The sequence below is a fragment of the Lucilia cuprina genome, chromosome 5 (genome assembly GCF_022045245.1).
Source record: "Lucilia cuprina isolate Lc7/37 chromosome 5, ASM2204524v1, whole genome shotgun sequence".
Taxonomy (NCBI): Eukaryota; Metazoa; Arthropoda; class Insecta; order Diptera; family Calliphoridae; genus Lucilia; species Lucilia cuprina.
The window spans coordinates 46,346,316-46,367,118 of NC_060953.1; the positions used below are offsets into that span (position 1 = coordinate 46,346,316).

General features: G+C 29.6%; 2 protein-coding genes across 3 annotated transcripts in view; both read right to left on the reverse strand.

Moving 5' to 3' along the window:
- LOC111681101 (carbonic anhydrase 2) overlaps positions 1-20,803 on the reverse strand; it is a 73,253-nt gene that overhangs the window by 4,199 nt on the left and 48,251 nt on the right. The window lies entirely within an intron of this gene.
- Positions 8,887-10,477, reverse strand: LOC124420254 (carbonic anhydrase 9-like). The gene is made up of 5 exons (XM_046952502.1): positions 10,067-10,477; positions 9,770-9,997; positions 9,505-9,708; positions 9,306-9,351; positions 8,887-8,906 (listed from the first exon to the last, which is right to left on the reverse strand). Exons 1-5 carry the CDS (start codon positions 10,475-10,477, stop codon positions 8,887-8,889), a joined length of 909 nt encoding a protein of 302 aa, XP_046808458.1.

Below are 20,803 nucleotides of genomic sequence, written 5' to 3' on the forward strand. Positions count from 1 at the left end.
TAGTCTATAGTCTAGTCTATAGTCTAGTCTATAGTCTAGTCTATAGTCTAGTCTATAGTCTAGTCTATAGTCTAGTCTATAGTCTAGTCTATTGTCTAGTCTAGTCTAATCAAATCAATTCTCTGAGGACGCCAGTATCTTCGGGATCCAAACTACAATCACATTTTCATATACTAACTATTTTGCTTACTGTACGAATATTGTTTAATAAAGTTATTACCACATATTTTGCCTAAATTAAGTAATTTAGATTTTACATTTGTTTTAAATAATTATTAAACTTTCACTTTCATTTAAAAACTCAAATAGTTGGTCACACTCAAAATTATTTTTCGTACTTATTGAAATTGAAATAGATTTTGTAACACTTCGAAATTTAACAATTTATGAATGAAATAAAAACAATAATTATTTATTCTATAGAGATGTTGTTTTGTTATATATTTATGGTATAATTCTATGTACCGTTTATTAGTTTAATTTTCATAAATGTTTTTTTTTGTTAATTATTTAAATTTTTAAAAACACTTAAAGATTTTACAAAATAATATTATTTTTCCGTTATCTTGGTTTTTAACACCTTTTTTGTTTGTAATAAATTCAAAATGATATTCATTCAAATAAAAATCTTCCTTAAATGATCACAAATATGTCTATCGCACATTTGAGCGTCTATTAAAATGACACGTTCGTATTTAAGCTCTATTTTCGACGGAATAAATTCGAAGTTCAGTTATAGTAGTGTTTTGCCGACGATTTTAAACAATTCTTCAAAACAATAAACACACAAACAAACAAAAACAATTTAGTTGGCGGAAAACCACCAAAAATATATATACATCAATACATACATGTATTTCTTTTGTATTGTATTGGTTTTTTACACTTCACACATACACACACACACACACGAATTTATCAGTCTAGCAAAATTACTATACCCATAGTAAGTCGCTATGTATGTATGTCAAAACATTAGACATTTAGAAAGAGCAATATGGTTTTGAGTGTAAATAAGAGTAAATTTTGTAACCAAATAATAAACCGTTCAATCGTCCGACCAACAACAACTGCCGGCACTCAATAACTTGTAGAAAAAACAAAGCATTATAATTGTCATCACTCAATCGTAATATAGTTTTATTTCTTGATTCTTCAATCAGCAATTTATATTTATACATTTTTGAAATCGAGATGTAAATACAAAAGATATACACTAACATCTTTTGAGACTACTGACTAGACTATAGACTAGACTTTAGACTAGACTATAGACTAGACAGTAGACTAGATTATAGACTATACTATACACTAGACTATAGACTAGACTATAGACTAGACTGTAGACTAGATTATAGACTATACTATAGACTAGACTTTAGACTAGACTATAGACTAGACTGTAGACTAGATTATAGACTAGACTATAGACTAGACTATAGACTAGACTATAGACTAGACTATAGACTAGACTATAGACTAGACTGTAGACTAGATTATAGACTATATTACAGACTAGACTATAGACTAGACTTTAGACTAGACTATAGACTAGACAGTAGACTAGATTATAGACTATACTATACACTAGACTATAGACTAGACTATAGACTAGACTATAGACTAGACTATAGACTAGACTATAGACTAGACTATAGACTATAGACTAGACTATAGACTAGACTATAGACTAGACTGTAGACTAGATTATAGACTATACTATAGACTAGACTTTAGACTAGACTATAGACTAGACTGTAGACTAGATTATAAACTATACTATAGACTAGACTATAGACTAGACTATAGACTAGACCATAGACTAGACTATAGACTAGACTATAGACTAGACTATAGACTAGACTATAGACTAGACTATAGACTAGACTATAGAATAGACTATAGACTAGACTATAGAATAGACTATAGACTAGACTATAGACTAGATTATAGACTAGACTATAGAATAGACTATAGACTAGACTATAGAATAGACTATAGACTAGACTATAGACTAGACTATAGACTAGACTATAGACTAGACTATAGACTAGACTATAGACTAGACTATAGACTGGACTGTAGACTAGACTATAGACTAGACTATAGACTAGACTATAGACTAGACTATAGACTAGACTGTAGACTAGACTATAGACTAGACTACAGACTAGACTATAGACTAGACTATAGACTAGACTATAGACTAGACTATAGACTAGACTATAGACTAGACTATAGACTAGACTATAGACTAGACTATAGACTAGACTTTAGACTAGACTATAGACTAGACTATAGACTAGACTATAGACTAGACTATAGACTAGACTATAGACTCTGCTATAGACTAGACTATAGACTAGACTATAGACTTGACTATACTATAGACTAGACTATAGACTAGATTATAGACTAGACTGTAGACTAGACTATAGACTAGACTACAGACTAGACTATAGACTAGACTATAGACTAGACTAGACTATAGACTAGACTATAGACTAGACTATAGACTAGACTATAGACTAGATTATAGACTAGACTATAGACTAGACTATAGACTAGACTATAGACTAGACTATAGACTAGACTATAGACTAGACTATAGACTAGACTATAGACTAGACTATAGACTAGACTATAGACTAGACTATAGACTAGACTATAGACTAGACTATAGACTAGACTATAGACTAGACTATAGACTAGACTATAGACTAGACTATAGACTAGACTATAGACTAGACTATAGACTAGACTATAGACTAGACTATAGACTAGACTATAGACTAGACTATAGACTAGACTAGACTATAGACTAGACTATAGACTAGACTATAGACTAGACTATAGACTAGACTATAGACTAGACTATAGACTAGACTATAGACTAGACTATAGACTAGACTATAGACTAGACTATAGACTAGACTATAGACTTGACTATAGACTAGACTATAGACTAGACTATAGACTAGACTATAGACTAGACTATAGACTAGACTATAGACTAGACTATAGACTAGACTATAGACTAGACTATAGACTAGACTATAGGCTAGACTATAGACTAGACTATAGACTCTGCTATAATAATCTTGATCATTAGATATATTTGGTCACTCTATTTCAATTAAGTACAAAAAAAAACACAATTTAAACCAATATAAGTTCTGCCTTTGTTTTGTTGTTTTTTAATTTAATTTTAAAGTGTCATTCATACTTGTGATATTGTAATATGCAGGAATGTTGTAAAAATACTATAAAAATATTAACGTATTTACAACAAAAATACTTAATAATGATGTTTATCTTGTGGTTTGTTTAAAAATGAAATCAAACCATAAACATTTAATACACCTTTTCAAATTGTTATGAATACCTGTTGAATGTTGTTTGATAAAATAAATTTGTTAAATTGTAACTCTAGTTGCTTTGAATACGGAAAAATAAATGTTAAATATTTTTATAAAAAAATAAAAATATTTGTGTTTGTACATATTTTCCGCTCTAATGCACAAATTATTTCATAATTATTTTTGGGAAAATAATTTTTTTATGACCCTGAAAATAATGTTAACAAAACAAATTTTAACCATATTTCTTTATGTAGTAAAACAGATAATGATTTAGTTCCCTTTTTTTCGTTGTTCACTCAATTTGCTAGTTATTTATTGAAAAGTTAACTTTAGGTTAAAAAAATATAAATATATATATATATATATTATATATATATATTAATATAATATATATATATATATATATATATATATATATATATATTATATATATATATATTTATATATATATATATATATATATATATTTATATATATATATATATATATATATATATATATATATATATATATTATATATATATATATATATATATATTATATATATATATATATATATATATATATATATATATATATATATATATATATATTTATATTATATATATTATTAATAATGGAAATTAAATAAATTAATTTATTAAGATTTTTTTCATAAGAATTACTTAGTCATTTAAATTTGCTTATACATATGTATGTTTTTTATATAAATTACTAATAACAAACTATAAGTAAAAATAATTTACTAAATTATTTTGGGATGTTTATTAGTATGCAATATTTATGATTGACGTAAATTATTTAAATGGAATTTAGCAGAAAATTAATTAAAAAATATTTATGATGAGAAAAAGATTTGAGCAGAATTTAAATAGTTTTTGTGGTTTAGAGGTTTAATTTAAATTTTAAGGCTAGTTTATAGACTAAATTATAGACTATAGACTAGACTGTAAATATATACTAAACTATAGACTAGACTATAGACTACACTTAAGACTACACTATAGAATAGACTATAGACTAGACTACAGACTAAACTAGACTATAGACTAAACTACACTTTAGACTAGACTATAGAGTAGACGATATTCTTGGCTATATTCCAGAATATAGACTAGACTAGGTTATAGACTAGACTATAGACTAAAGTTCAGACTATAATAAAGTCTTAACCACACTCAAGACTAGACTCAAGACTAGACTAGAATAGAATATAGACTAGACTATATTCTAGACAATATTCTGGACTATATTCTAGACTATATTCTAGACCATACTCTAGAATATATTCTACACTACATACTAGAACATAGTCTAGACTTTAGACTAGACTATAGACTAGCCAATAGCCTAGACTTTAGACTAGACTATAGACTAGACAATAGACTAGTCTATAGGCTAGACTATATACTACACTATAGACTAGACTGAAGACTAGACTATACTCTAGACTATAGACTAGACTATTGATCAGACTTTAGACTAGACTATACATTAAACTACACTTTAGACTACACTATAGAACAGACTATAGATTAGACTACGCTTTAGACCAGATTATAGACTAGACTATAGACTAGACTATAGACTAGACTATAGACTAGACTATAGACTAGACTATAGACTAGACTATAGACTAGACTATAGACTAGACTATAGACTAGACTATAGACTAGACTATAAACTAGACTATAGACTAGACTATAAACTAGACTATAGACTAGACTATAAACTAGACTATAGACTAGACTATAAACTAGACTATAGACTAGACTATAGACTAGACTATAGACGAGAATATAGACGAGACTATACTATAGACTAGACTATAGACGAGACTATAGACTAGACTATATACGAGACTAGACTATAGACTATATAGTAGACTGTCTTGAAGATGCATTGATTCTTAGTTGGATTACTAGGGATTCTTCAAGTTAATGTGTAGCAGTATAGTGTCTGCCCATTAGCTCATAATCTAGCAGTTTATTTATATCCGAAAAATATAACGTAATTTAAATAATTGTTATAGAAATAATACATTTATTATATTTAGTTTGAATTGAAATATGTACATATTTGCAAAATGAAAGTGTTAATTTACTTCAATTATTTTTAACACAATAACTTGATAACTTACTGTCAGACATTAAGAAAAAAATAGTAGTGAAATAAAAAATAAATAAATTAATTTGTTATTTTTAAAAACCAATGACTCGTGTTAATTTTATTTAATTTAAACAAATATTGTGACTAAAAGAGAATGAACTCTTGCGTTTGATAAAAACATAAGTTAAAAGTGAGTATTGAAACTTTATTTCTAAAACATAAGCCTTTCCTTTAACTGTATATCGTTGTAGATATCACTCCAATAATTCATATTCGCAATTGGCATCTTAAAACATCAATTAATTGCTGATTACGTTAACCTCTTTTTTGTTTGTTTAAAAAATTAACGTAGTAATTTACTCAATGTATCTACGTCACTAAGTGTTGTTTGCTTTTAAAAGAACGCTAATTATTCTATGACGGTATTATGATAATTTTAAATCAATAATCGATTACACATATTTTTCTAATAGCTTTTTACGATTAGATTTAAAAAATATACACTTTTATGTTTTTACTCAAAATATCGGTTTTATTTTTTTTAATGAAATAGAAGGGATCACAGATTTCGTTTTTGAGAAAAACGGACTTTTATGTTTTCACTCAAAATATCGGGGTTTTATATAAAACAAAAGTGATCACAGATTTCGCTTGTTTTTGCTGTATCTCCTATAGTTTTCGATAAAAACGGACTTTTATGTTTTCACTCAAAATATCACTATTTTGTATGAAATAAAAGTGATCACAGATTTCGCTTGTTTTTGTTGTATCTCTTATAGTAAAACTGACTTTTATGTTTTCACTCAAAATATCGATTTTTTGTATGAAATAAAAGTGATCACAGATTACGCTTGTTTTTGCTGTGTCTCTTATAGTTTTCGAGAAAAATGGACTTTTTTGTTTTCACTCAAAATATCGGGTTTCGCTTGTTTTTGCTGTATCTCTTATAGTTTTCGAAAAAAACGTACTTTTATGTTTGCACTCAAAATATAGTTTTTGAGAAAAGTGTTTAAATTTTCACGCAGACTGAATCACAAATCAATGTCATTGTAAAAAATTTTAGTTAATGACATAATTTTTATAAATTTGTATCTACTGCTAACGATTCCAATTATCAGCGCATGTTGTTCTAATTTAAGAATGTACTAAGTCCACATACGCTCCTTTTTTTTTATTTTCAATGTCATGTTCTCCTTAGTCAAGGTCTTATCTATTACTAAAGGAACAGAAAAGTTTTGTTTTATTAGATTGCAAAAATATTTCCTACTTTTTAAGCCATAGTGCAGAATATGAATAAAAAACATTTCGCATTTTTTCTGCTTTTTATTTATTTAATTTGTTTCTGCGACTAGAGCCATGATTATTTTTAAATTCTCAAGTGTTAAAAATAAATCTTTTAATTTAACATTTCTATTAGCAAATTGACAAAACAATCGTGCAGACAGATCACTTTCAATTAACAACTAAACAAGAAGTGTGTCAGAAAAACCAGACCAACAAATAGGCAGACCGACTGATAAATAGTCAATCATGTTATCTCTCAAATAGTTAAAGGATTGTGTTCGCGTGCAAAACAATTAATTGATGTCTGTATAAATAATATGTAACAAGAAAACTATATGCGTGATAAGCCAAATGTATTAACTCCATGTTTTCGTAAATTTTAAATACACATTTTTTAGAATATTTCAAATTTAGTTAAATGGAGTTAATCCTTTTAATTTTTTATTTTAATTTAAAATCTATTTTTGGGGTGAAATAAAACTAATCCGACAGAAGTTGTTTGTTAATTTTAAATCTGAATGACAAATAAACTCTATAACTGAGAGCAATAGAAGAGGAGAGAGTTAGGAAGTGAGGAAGTGGGAATGCTACCAATCGATGACATCAGAGCCGATTTATAAGTCGTTTTCAGCCGATTACTTTGCGTCAGAGATACAAGCCGAGAAGGCTTAAACGCCGGTAATATTTTGCAAGCCGCGCCGCCGCCGACTTATTTCGGCTCACAATCTAAATCCCGCTGACAAAGATGGGAAATACAAATATATTTTAGGAAATAATTTAACCAATTTGAGTTGCCACGATTTCAAACATACAATATTGAAGAAAAATATTATAAAAATTACTGGGTCCTATATAACAGATACCAATCATAAGGTCAATTTCTAAAGAAAAAGTTTATTTTCTATAATAAGTTGTATTTTTATAATAAGTCGTCGCCGCTGACCAAATATGGTTGATCCGCCTATCATTTTGCATTGGCTTGTATGTCTGCATCAGAGCTGATTTAAATGTCGGTTTTAGTCGTAACTTTATGGCAAAGATATAAGCCGAGACAGCTCAAATCGGAGGCAGCTGGCCGCCCGTAACATTTTGCAAACCACGCCGACTTCTTTCGGATTAAAAGCATAAGCCGGCTTAAACGAAGCCGCTGATAAAGATCCCACATGTATTTCATGAAATAATTTAATCAATTTGAATGGAGTTGCCAATATTTCAAATTCTAATGGCAAATTGAAAAGAGTTGCCACACAAAATTGTTCTAATATTAAAATAGTGAAAACTACTATAATAATGTCCATTTTCTGCAGAAAAAACTTATAAAGGGAAACGTTTCTACATAACAGACCATTATACAGAGATTTTTTCACTGTAATAAAAGCTTATATGGTCAATTTCTGAAAAAAACAGTTAAATTGAGCTGAGAATTTAGCCATCGCTGGTATTTTCTATAATAAGCTGCCGCCGCCAAACATAAATGGTTGATCCGACGATCATTTTGCATAGGCTCTACTTTAAGGGCTCTTAACATCATTGTTATTAAGACGGAATGTCTTCTCAATTGTATGCAATCATTAGCACAACTGACACAACATCACGTTGAGCTGATATGGGTCCGGGCACCGGGAAAATGAAATATCTGAAGAACGCGTAACCGAAGGGTCGTTTCTGGTCTTTAAACTTGCGCAAAAAGCTATTCACACTTCCCTGACGACTCTATTAAAACTGTTAGATAAATGGGCTCTTAGTGAGACTGAACTCAGGTAGGTGGTCAAATATCACCACATGTAGAATATAGAGACCCACTCTGACAGCAGATAGGACTAGGACTCTTTTGTCTCTTCGTAAGAACTCGATTAGGCTCCTAACTGTTATAATTACTGGGCACTATATGATTGGACATATGACGGAATGTATGGGCTACCCAAATCATTTAACGAAGAAGATATGGAATCGGTACAATACCATCTATGTGACTGCTCAGCCTTGCAAGAGCACAGACTGCTCTATCTTTGAGAGTTCTTTTCCGTGATCTAGACTGTCTCAGAGATGCGTCACTAATAAACATGATCGGTTTTATTAAAAGCAACGGCTGGTTTACACGGAGACCGAACGAACCAAGTAGTCAACGAAACTAGGGAGCAAAACCATTCTCTTAATATTGGGGAATGATAATTTTAAGGGGAATAACAATGGGCCCCAAGGCCTCCGAGTGAACTCGCTTGCAATCCACCTAACCTAAACACCTTAAGGGCATTTCACACTTTACGTAAGTAAAGTCTGATGAAAATGTAAAATGAAATTCGATCAATACACGAGAGAAGTATAGAGAATAACAAAGTAAGAAGGAAACAGCTGTTTCGCTTTTTTGTATGTGTTTACATAAAAATACATCCCTGATCTAATGCCACTTGATTATTTTTTGAATAATTTCAAAAAATGAAGAGAGCCATACGACTGTCAAATTTTTCATCCATATTTTTCTCTCAATTTTAATTACGTATCGCGTTTAGACGATCCCATTCGTACTCTTTTACACAAAATCGTATTTACTTGTGTGATCGTGTGAAGCCGGCTGTTTGGTGTTTGATAGATGACTCTAATAAGAAGTGATTTAAAAAGTGAAACTATTAATGAAATAATCGTGAATATGTATTTTCGATATTTTGTGAAGAAATTACAATTTTAATAAAGATTAGTGCACTTTGAAATTTTGAATAAAATATCCAAAAAATAAAATAAAAACACCCACTTGTGGTAACAGTACAAATCTTTGAAAAGTAGAGCCATTGGAGCCAACATCATCGATTACAAATGGTATGCCTTTAATTTTAAAGCCTTCACTGTTAGATTCACCATAATTAACCACGAATGGTCCATTGGGTTTAAGGAATGTTTCAAATTGATTCATTAGCGGAGTTCCATCATATGATTGTAAATTTTGAAATTCTTTAATCTAAAAATTATAAAAAATTTAGATTTACATAAAAGAAAAGTTTTCTTAGAATTTTCCTTACTAGTTCCGCTTCAAGCTCAATGCCTTCCATAAAATCCACAAATAAAACTTGTGTTTTACAATTGAAGAAAGTAGGGAAACCTTCATATAAGATATAATCTTTCATATAATCCGGCATCCATAATTTAAGGGGCGAATCTTTGAGATTAATTTTTGATTTAGCAATTTTAACTTTTTCTAGATATCCCCGTAATCCAGCATATTGTGTATTATTTACGTTACTAGCAATCTAGGAATTAACCCTTTAAATCATTAGCAAAGTTTTTTTTCTTTCAATTATTCTCAAAACCCCCCTTACCATTAGTTCAAAAGCTAAAATCACTATATTATTTCGTAGACCCATTGCCTCCTGTAGATTCTTAAGTTTTGTATTATAAAATACTGCATGCAATTCAACGGGAAATTTTGTTGTAGTATTTTCGAACCATTGGAAATAGAAAAATTCAAAACGATATGTACCCGGTACCACTGGGGAATGAAAGTTAATGGTTGGTACATTATCTTGATTGTACTTCATGGTCACAACTATTGTATTGCCATTATTTTCCAGAATTGTTGTGTCAGCTGAATAATTGAAATTTTTCAATTCAAATGGTTCGTATATTTGTCCCAGTATTTGATAATTGAAGAAAGTTCCCAATGATATTTGATGTTTTCCAATGCATTTGTTTACATTTTCCGCTGAAGAAACTAAGAAAACTTTTGTCATTATCAGACTGATAAAGAACTAAAGAATTACTTATTACAATTACATTTGAAGTAATTGTAATTGATGCTTTTATATTTACAATTACTTGTGATTGAATTTAAAGTTTGGCCAATTATAATTTGATTTAATGTGTAATTGTACAAAAACCAATTTAAATTACTTGTAATTGAAGAAATACTTGAAATTACTTAAATTGCTTTAAAAACTTTAACTATTACAATGACTTGTAATTGTAATTGAAATTTTGCCAATTACAATTAGATTTTATGTGTAGTTGTTCAAGATCCAATTAAAATTACTTGTAATTGAAGAATTAAACAATTACATTTACTTTATATTGAAGCATTAACAATTACATTTACTTGTAATTGTAAATGAAATTTTGCCAATAACAATTAGATATAATTGTGCAATAACCAATTAAAACTACTTGTAATTGAAAAATTTCCAATTAAAATTACTTATAAATTCATACAATTTGTAATTAGTAACAACTAAATTACATTTAATTCTAATTGATAACCTTTAATTACAATAATTGATAATTGTTTACTGTTTAATAACACTTCATTATCCAGCAAAAAAAGAACTTCTAAAGAAGCGCAAAATAAGTAGAATTTACACCATGGAAGTACTGAAAAAGATCTGAAGATGGCTTGTCATAGAAGGAATGTTATTTTTATTTGGTTCCAAGTTCTCTACATCTAAAGTCATTCTAAGGAAGTAATTTTTATAAAGTGGTGATAAATGTTATTCCTTTGGAAATACTTTGTTTTATTTTTGCTGGGAAGTTATTGTAATTTGCTAAAATTTAATGACAAATAATTGTAATTGGCTACTGTTGAATTACACATTGTAATTGTTTATTGCTCAATAGCACATTACAATTAATTATATTAGACGAAGTAATTTCGATTTTATACCTTTTAAAAGTCCACCGAAAAAAATTAACTGAAAAAATTTTCCTAAAAAACTTTTCATTTTTCCTACTTTACGTTTAAACAGTTTAATGTTAAAGTTATAACTGAATTAACTAATAAAGGCGAAAATAGTTTTTTAATCAAAATCATAAGTCCTTAGGGATTACAGTTAAATAAATTGTACTTAAACATGAATCAACCAATTAAGTGCATTAACTGCAATTTAATGAAATTTCTATTAAACCAGTGATTCTCAACATATTTACTGATACAATAACAATAACGCTCGCTTACAGGTAAGGAGTTAGTTAAGTAGTTACTACTATCGACTGCAAATGGATGGTAAGTAAGCAGTTTGATTTTTGTCGTATTTTAAGTAGGCGCACAAAAAGACATGACGTCTAAAAATCTAATAGGAACCAAGTGTTATATTCGAGCGGATCCAGCTTGAATGTATGCGGCGGAACTTTTTCACTTATTTTCCTTTTTCCTCAATTTTATGTTTTGTATGAAAATTTTTCGGTTTTTTGTGGGGGAGTGGGGGGAATTTCCTTTACCACCCCCATTGATGGTAGACATACAATTTTACGATCCAATAAGGTATATATATACTAAATTCTTAAAGTTTTCTATCTATCTGTCGGATCCAAAAATTTGAATAATTTTATCATTACTTTTGGAAAGTTTTTATACCCTACACTACCTTAGTGGGGAGGGTATATTGGGTTTGTGCTGGTGTTTGTAACGTACAATAATATTGGTCCTACACCCATCTTAAAGTATACCAATCGGTTCAAAATAATTTTCTGAATTAATCTGTCCGTCCACGTAAAACTTATAATCAAACTACAGGTCACACTTTTGGAAGATAAATTAAATTTGGTACATGATCTTTTATTGTTTTAGGTACGAAGCTTATTGAAAATGGTTAAGATTGGTCCATTATTTTACCTAGCTCTCATAAAACTGGACCCCCGAATAGGACTTGTGAACCTTGTAATCAAACTACATGTCGCAATTTTGAAGATAATTCAATGAAATTTGTTACATGATATTTTATTATCTAAGGAACGAAGCGTATAGCAAAGGTTTAAGATCGGTCCATTATTTCACCTAGCCCCCATATAACTGAACGCGCCGAATAAGTCTTTTAAGTTCATAATTATTTTTAATATACTCGTATGCCGACAAAAAGCTGCAAAACCATACTAGCCCTGATGAACCTCATGAACTTTATAATTATAGGTTGGCTAGGTTCCAACCCTAGCTCCTATAAAAATTTGACTTAAAAGTCCACAATTTTTTTCAACAATAAATGGCTTAAGTATATCTAAGGCAAGGCATAATTCAACTTAAATGCTTTATTATGAAAACTACATCACATTTTACATTTGTAACAGGTGTAGGGTATTATATGATCGCCTGACTATAATTTCTTACTTGTTTAACTTGAATTTACCAAATCGGTCCATAAATCATGAAAATATGAGCAGAGTACCGAAACAACTCATGGAAATATTCGTTTTTATCCTAAATTTGTTTATAAATCTCACATCAATAGAGATTTGGTTCGGCCCATAACTACAACCAGGTCTACCTTTGAAAATTAAAGAAAACAAATCTATAAAATTTAATATAAATATGTTTTATACATATACAACTTATTCAGATCGGCTCATAGTTGGTTATAGTTCTCATATAAATCCCTTTAACTTAAATCTTAAAAATTAATGAAAAATATGTCCAGTCCTTCTCAGAGAATTTAAAATTTTCTCTTAACTCTATCAACAATTAGTTTATTATTAAGACTCACATCCTATTCCCAACTTTTTACTTTCGTATTATAGAATGCAATTCAAAAGGAAATGGTGTAGTGAATTTTTCGTACCATTGAAAAATAACTTTAAATGTTTCAGTTCTAAATACTATATACAACTACTGCTGAATCATTAGCAATTTGGATGGCAATTCAATCATTTAACATTTTAATAAATGGGGAAACAGTTTTCAATATATTTTTAATCGCTAGAGAATTGTGTAAAAAATTAGTAAAATGTTTTTCCTGAAAATTTTAAGTCATATCTTTAAGTGTGTGAATTATTTTTAAAAGCTTCATTATAAAGAGAAAGTAAAAACATTCACCAATGACTTGGTTGATTCTTTCGAGATCAGCTGTTCTTTGTGAGGAGCGGAGATCTGTTCGGAAAAACCTCTACAAAACATGTTAAACCTGGAAACTTGAAAGCACTATTTACAAAATCTTTTACAATAGTGTAGTGGGATGAGAAGGCAATCAAGTGTTTTGCAGTCTATATAGTAGTATTTTATCCCTGGATAACCACAAGTAAAGAGGCTTCCTTAAACTCAGATCTTTTTCTGTATTATAGATCAGAAGACGCTCTGAATACGGCCTTATGCTGGGTTCACCCGACAGCCCTTAACGTACGGAACTTTTGTTTGGTGGATAGCGGTGGATTGCAAGACTTACCCATCTATTCTAATCAAAGTACAATGATTACTATGACTTGTAATTACTGGCTGTTTAAATTCAATCCCTCATGCTATTCTAGAGACAATGCAAATATAACTCCCCTTGCTATATATGTATATCAATTGCATTTATGTTAAATCTGCTCTACGACTTTAACAGTGATGGCACTATCATACAAAAGATAGACAGGCCAATCATGACAGCAAACGGACTACATACTATCTATGAATTGTAAAAGATCATTCCAAACCACAATATAGCGAACACTGTCCTAAGAAACAACGGGATCTCAATATTTACTGATGGTTCAAAAGGGGTACGGGATCGAGAATCTTTTTCGAAAAACTGAATATTGTACTGTCGCTTAGACTATTAGCCTGACGGGATCGAGAATCTTCTTTGAAAACCTGAATCTTTTACTTTCGCTCAGACTACCTGGCACCTGCACATCAATACAGCCGCAAGAAAAATCCGGGAACTAAATATCGAAAATTCGACTATACCTTGTCTAACCTTGTTTCAGTATTCTAAATGTCTTCTCAATTTTATTCAATTATTGGCAGAACTAACACAACACAATATCACTTGAATTGATATGGGTTTCAAGACCATCAAGGCTATCCGGGGAAATGATATAGCTCAGGCCTTTGGTTGCTTCGAATATAAAGTAGTATAGGTCTTCCTATAGACCTTACCTAAGCCTTTATGAAATCTCATTTACAACATCTGAAAGTTCAATCTATCCACTTTGAAATAAAGCTTTAACATCTGTTAGATCTTCTGCGTTTGACTTAAATTTCGAAATCATAAATTCTAAGAAAGATATATTGAATTTATTTTACTCCAAATTTTACTCAATCGGCGATATCTGAGTTCAGATATCGCCGATTTCTGGCGTTATCGTTAATACATCTTCGAAATCCAATCATAAAACTTTAGCTTGACAATAATGCTGAAAAGTTCCTTCGTAAATATTGAAATATTTCATATCAGCTGGAAACCAATTATTTAAACTCTTTGAGGGAATTGAGATTTTGGTGAATGGTTGTTGTACATATTTCAAATTTTCTCGCAAAATTTCAAAACTATGTGGTTTTAAAGGATTAACCTTAACTTTAGCTTTATGTATTATTTTGGGTTATAATTTTGTTAATTTTTAAATTTTACCTCTACTGCGAATGTTAAAATAACTATAGCTTTATCCATGACCAAAGAGCGTTGAAAACTTTTAGCCTCGATATTATAGAAAAGTGCATTAAATTCACCCGGAAATGTTAAATTTTTGTGTGATAACAATGATGAGACCTCTCCGAACCATTGAAAAAATAAAAACTCTAAACGATATGTGCCTTTGATTCCGATAAATGTTTTCAGATTTATTTTCACTGACGGCACAATGTCATTTTCATTAAATTTCAAATGTATGAGCAGTAAATGCGAATCATTTTCCTAAATAGTTTTATTGGGCATTTCATCAAAATCCAAATCATATATAGTATTATTAGTTTCAAAATCTACAAAAACTATATCATCTGGTTCTCAAGACCCAAACGGTACTTGCCCAGGCATTCAGGATTTTCAACGTTATTAATGGCCTTTACTATAGTAAAATGTTTTTAATATAAATTAAAAAAAATGAATGAAAACATTTACCCCATGAAGATGAGTTTTTTTGGAAACAATATTAATTGATAGAATAAAAATAATTTTATAATTAAAAACTTTATCCACATCCTTCAGTTGGAATTGATTATAAAATATTGACTTTTAAAGTATTACTTCTCTAAATATATAATCAATTTCTATAATAGTTGGTTGAAACTATTAATTAGATTGCAATCAATTTAATAGATATACTTAATGTATTGAGTCATTTTATATCAGCTACAGAACTAACGGCCATCTATATATATGAGTCGCGTTAGTGACTGCCTGACTTATCATCGCATAGCATATGCTGCTGAACCTAAAATCATGATATTTCGAAATCCGTGATCACTTTTATTTTATAAAAATAAAAACGATATTTTGAGTGAAAATATAAAATTGTGAACATTTTTATTTTCTACAAAAAATCGATACTTAGAGTGAAAACTATAAGATATACTGCAAAAACAAGGGAAATCTGTAATTACTTTTATTTTCTTAAAAAAAAACGATATTTTGAGTAAGAATGCAAAAGTCCGTTTTTCTCGAAAACAACAAACAAAAACATAAAAGTTCGCTTTTCTCGAGAGATACAGAAAAAAACAGGAGAAGTCTGTGATCACTTTCATTTCCAGTTATAAGTGATACCGCAAAAACAAGAGAAATCTGTGATCACTTTTATTTTCTGCCAAAAACTCATATGTTCAGTGAAAATATAAAAGTCCATTTTCCTGAGAAATACAAGAGGTATCAAAAAAACAAGATCATTTTTATTTTACACTAAAAACCTATATTAGTGACTCCATAAAAGTCCGTATTTCTCGAAAACTAAAAAAGTTAACGCAAAACTCTAAGTTCAGTTCCATTCAAGTTCTAGTTCAGATGTATTTCAGTTCCATTTTAGTTCTAGTTCAGTTCTAGTTCAGTTCTAGTTCAGTTCTAGTTCAGTTCTAGTTCAGTTCTAGTTCAGTTCCAGTTCAGTTCTAGTTCAGTTCTAGTTCAGTTCTAGTTCAGTTCTAGTTCAGTTCTAGTTCAGTTCTAGTTCAGTTCTAGTTCAGTTCTAGTTCAGTTCTAGTTCAGTTCTAGTTCAGTTCTAGTTCAGTTCTAGTTCTAGTTCTGTTCTAGTTCTGTTCTAGATCTGTTCTTGTTCTGTTCTAGTTCTGTTCTAGTTCTGTTCTGATTCTGTTCTAGTTCTGTTCTAGTTCTGTTCTAGTTCTGTTCTAGTTCTGTTCTAGTTCTGTTCTAGTTCTGTTCTAGTTCTGTTCTAGTTCTGTTCTAGTTCTGTTCTAGTTCTGTTCTAGTTCTGTTCTAGTTCTGTTCTAGTTCTGTTCTAGTTCTGTTCTAGTTCTGTTCTAGTTCTGTTCTAGTTCTGTTCTAGTTCTGTTCTAGTTCTGTTCTAGTTCTAGTTCTGTTCTAGTTCTGTTCTAGTTCTGTTCTAGTTCTGTACTAGTTCTGTTCTAGTTCTGTTCTAGTTCTGTTCTAGTTTTGTTCTAGTTTTGTTCTAGTTCTGTTCTAGTTCAGTTACAGTTTTGTTATAGTTATTTTCTAGTTCCGTGCTTGTTCTGTTGAAGTTATTTTCTAGTTCTCTTCATTTCTAGTTCTGTTCTTTTCTAGTTCTGCTCTAGTTCTGTTCTAGTTCTGTTCTGGTTCTGCTCTAGTTCTGTTCTAGTTCTGTTCTAGTTCTGTTCTAGATCTGTTCTAGTTCTGTTCTAGTTCTGTTCTGAATCTGTTCTAGTTCTGTTCTAGTTCTGTTCTAGTTCTGTTCTAGTTCTGTTCTAGTTCTGTTCTAGTTCTGTTCTAGTTCTGTTCTAGTTCTGTTCTAGTTCTGTACTAGTTCTGTTCTAGTTCTGTTCTAGTTCTGTTCTAGTTCTGTTCTAGTTCTGTTCTAGTTTTGTTCTAGTTCTGTTCTAGTTCAGTTACAGTTTTGTTATAGTTATTTTCTAGTTCCGTGCTAGTTCTGTTGAAGTTCTTTTCTAGTTCTCTTCATTTCTAGTTCTGTTCTTTTCTAGTTCTGCTCTAGTTCTGTTCTAGTTCTGTTCTGGTTCTGCTCTAGTTCTGTTCTAGTTCTGTTCTAGTTCTGTACTAGTTCTGTTCCAGTTCGGTTCTAGTTATGTTCTATTCTAGTAATTCAGTTTTGTTTCAATCTTGTTATACATTTTAATTAAAGTGTAATATTTCTTTTATTATTTTATATTAAATATTTTTGCAATAAATGAGTTTGTTATGATTGAGATCTTTATTAAGTACATTCAACAGTACTTGTTAACACATTCACAAAATCAACAAAATCAATCAACGGTTATGTTTTAGGTATTGCTATGGAGTTTTTAAGGAAATTTGTATTTATGTTCGTATCTATCTATTTATCAAATTTCTTTTCATTTCTACATAAATCAAATTCTTAAAGATAATTGTCCAATTCACAATCGATGTCGTATCATTGTAACGTTGTATGTCATAAAAATTTTTCAAATAAAATTTTTTGAAACAAAAACAAATCAATAATAAAAAATTACGACATACTACTATACAACCGTACAACACCGATTGTGAATTGAACAAATATGTTTCAAACCATATTTCATGAAAAAAATTACTTAAAAAAAGCTTTTGTTTAATAATGAAGGGTTTTTTTTGTTTTTGTTGCTAAGTTTGTGAAATTAAATAATTGACCCTTTTTAAGGACAATATGAATTGTTGGTTGGTTGGTTGGTTGGTTATGTTTTTAAAAGGATTAATGAATAAGCGATTATGAATAAATAAAATCTTCTTTATTCCAGTTAAGGCATAAAGATGCCAAATACACTTTTTTGAAAGGTATTTGAAAATTGTTGTAATAAAAAGACATCTGCTTTGGAATTGACCTTTAAAATTTTAATTCTCAATTCATTTTATACATTTGTTTACATGCATTTTTACAGCATTAAAACAATTGTGGCGCCAAGAATACTCAAATTCTTATAACATCCTATATTTTGCGCAACCAGTTGAACATCAACAAAAGTTTTTTGGTTTAATTATTTATTGTAACTTAAGTTTTTGTCATAAATTTAGTTTAAACTCTTTTTAACTTTTAAATAATATAACACAAATAGAACAGAACTAGAACAGAACTAGCACGGAACTAGAACTGTAACTGAACTAGAACATAACTAGAACAGAACTAAAAAAAAAGAACTAAAACAGAACTAGAACAGAACTAGAACAGAACTAGAACAGAACTAGAACAGAACTAGAACAGAACTAGAACAGAACTAGAACAGAACTAGAACAGAACTAGAACAGAACTAGAACAGAACTAGAACAGAACTAGAACAGAATTAGAACAGAACTAGAACAGAACAGAGCTAGAACATAACAGAACTAGAACGGAACTAGAACAGAACTAGAACAGAACTAGAACAGAACTAGAACAGAACTAGAACAGAACTAGAACAGAACTAGAACAGAACTAGAACAGAACTAGAACTAGAACAGAACTAGAACAGAACTAGAACAGAACTAGAACAGAACTAGAACAGAACTAGAACAGAACTAGAATAGAATTAGAACAGAACTAAAACAGAACTAGAACAGAATTAGAACATATATTAAAATATATGAGTATACATATATGTATGTATATGATTTTTACATCTAGATTTAAGATCGAAAATTTTACAAATTTTTATAAATCCGTGCAATTAAAAATAAACTAGAATACACAAATAAAACTATCACTATAAATAGAATCACTGCTTGTAGTCCCTTATCATCAGTGTCATTATAATCTGGTCTATCAGGATTTTGGGGATTATTTTTAAACACTTTTCCCTCCGGTATAATAGTATAAGGAATTTCCTTCATTAAAGGTTTAATATTAGTAGCTTTTAATTTTTGAAATTCTAAAACCTTAAGATAATAAATTAAAATTAAAAAACATTCTAGGCCCAAGTTTTGTACAGTAACATACGATTTCTGGCATCATTAGAACTGCATCTGTAAAATCAATGAATATTACTCTGCTCTCACAACGAAATTGAAATGAACCTTCATAAACGTAAAAATTTCTTATATCAGCTTGAATCCAATATTCTAAATTATGATTTGGAATATTTGTTTTAGTATTACAATCACTTACATATCTGAGGTGTTCGTGTAAAACCTCAAAATTGTGGGTTTCTTTTGGATTAACCTAAAAAATTCATAATCATTAAAATTCTTTATTTATTTTACGATTAATTATGAATTTTTCACCTCAATCACAAATGCCAAAATAACTATACCCTTGTCCATTGAGAGAGCGTAATCGCATTGTTTAGCATTTTCATTGTAAAAAAGAATGTGAAACTCACCCGGAAATGTTAAATTTCTATAAGCCAAGGATTTCGGTACCTTCTCAAACCATTGGAAATATAAATATTCCAAACGATATATACCCTCGATTCCAAAAATTTGTGCAAAATTAACTTTTACAGACGGCACATTTTCATTATATTTCATGTTAATGACTAAATAGCGTCCATTATTTTCTAAAATTTTTCCAAACCAATTTGATGTTTGCCAAAGCATGGTTGTTCCTTCATGTTATTTTGAGCAAGAACTTAAATTATAACCAAGAAAATTAACTTTTTCAAGAAAATTGACAAATGTTTCCAAAATTTACCTAATGTTCTTGGTCCAGTAAGAAGTAATTGATAAAAAATTCCAATTCGAATTATTGTATTTACATAATTTGTATCCATACTTTCGGAAAAGTTGGAGCTAAAATTTCTATCGACTTTATTCATAGGAATTTTATCTGTATTTGTTTTCATTTAACTAAACAAGTGAAAACCATTATCCTATTATTCGTGTTGGCCAATTATATAGTTATCATTCAGAGACTGTTTTAGTAATGGTTTGGATACTAAGTTCATACCCTAGAGATAAATACGAAAAAACTACAAAAAAAATAAAAACTAATTTCAATGAAGTTGAAATAACATTGGACAAGAACAAAACTGAAGTATACAGAACTATACTGAACTTGAACTGAACTATAATTGTACTAGATATAAACTAGAATGAACTTTAACTGAACTAGAACTAGAACTAATATAAACTAGAATGAACTAGAACTGAACTAGAACTGAGCTAGAACTGAACTAGAACTGAATTAGAACTAAACTAGAACTGAATTAGAACTGAACTAGAAATGAACTAGAACTGAACTAGAACTGAACTAGAACTGAACTTGAACTGAACTAGAACTGAACTAGAACTGAACTAGAACTGAACTAGAACTGA

Bases quoted from the DNA above. Each gene is read 5' to 3' on its own strand.
- LOC124420254 (XM_046952502.1), bottom strand. From the start codon at position 10,477: ATGACAAAAGTTTTCTTAGTTTCTTCAGCGGAAAATGTAAACAAATGC. The intron at 9,709-9,769 runs GTAAGGAAAATT...TATAATTTTTAG, and splicing joins TTGAGCTTGAAGCGGAACTA to ATTAAAGAATTTCAAAATTT. The intron at 8,907-9,305 runs GTAAATACGATT...CCCAATATTAAG, and splicing joins GGCTTCACACGATCACACAA to AGAATGGTTTTGCTCCCTAG.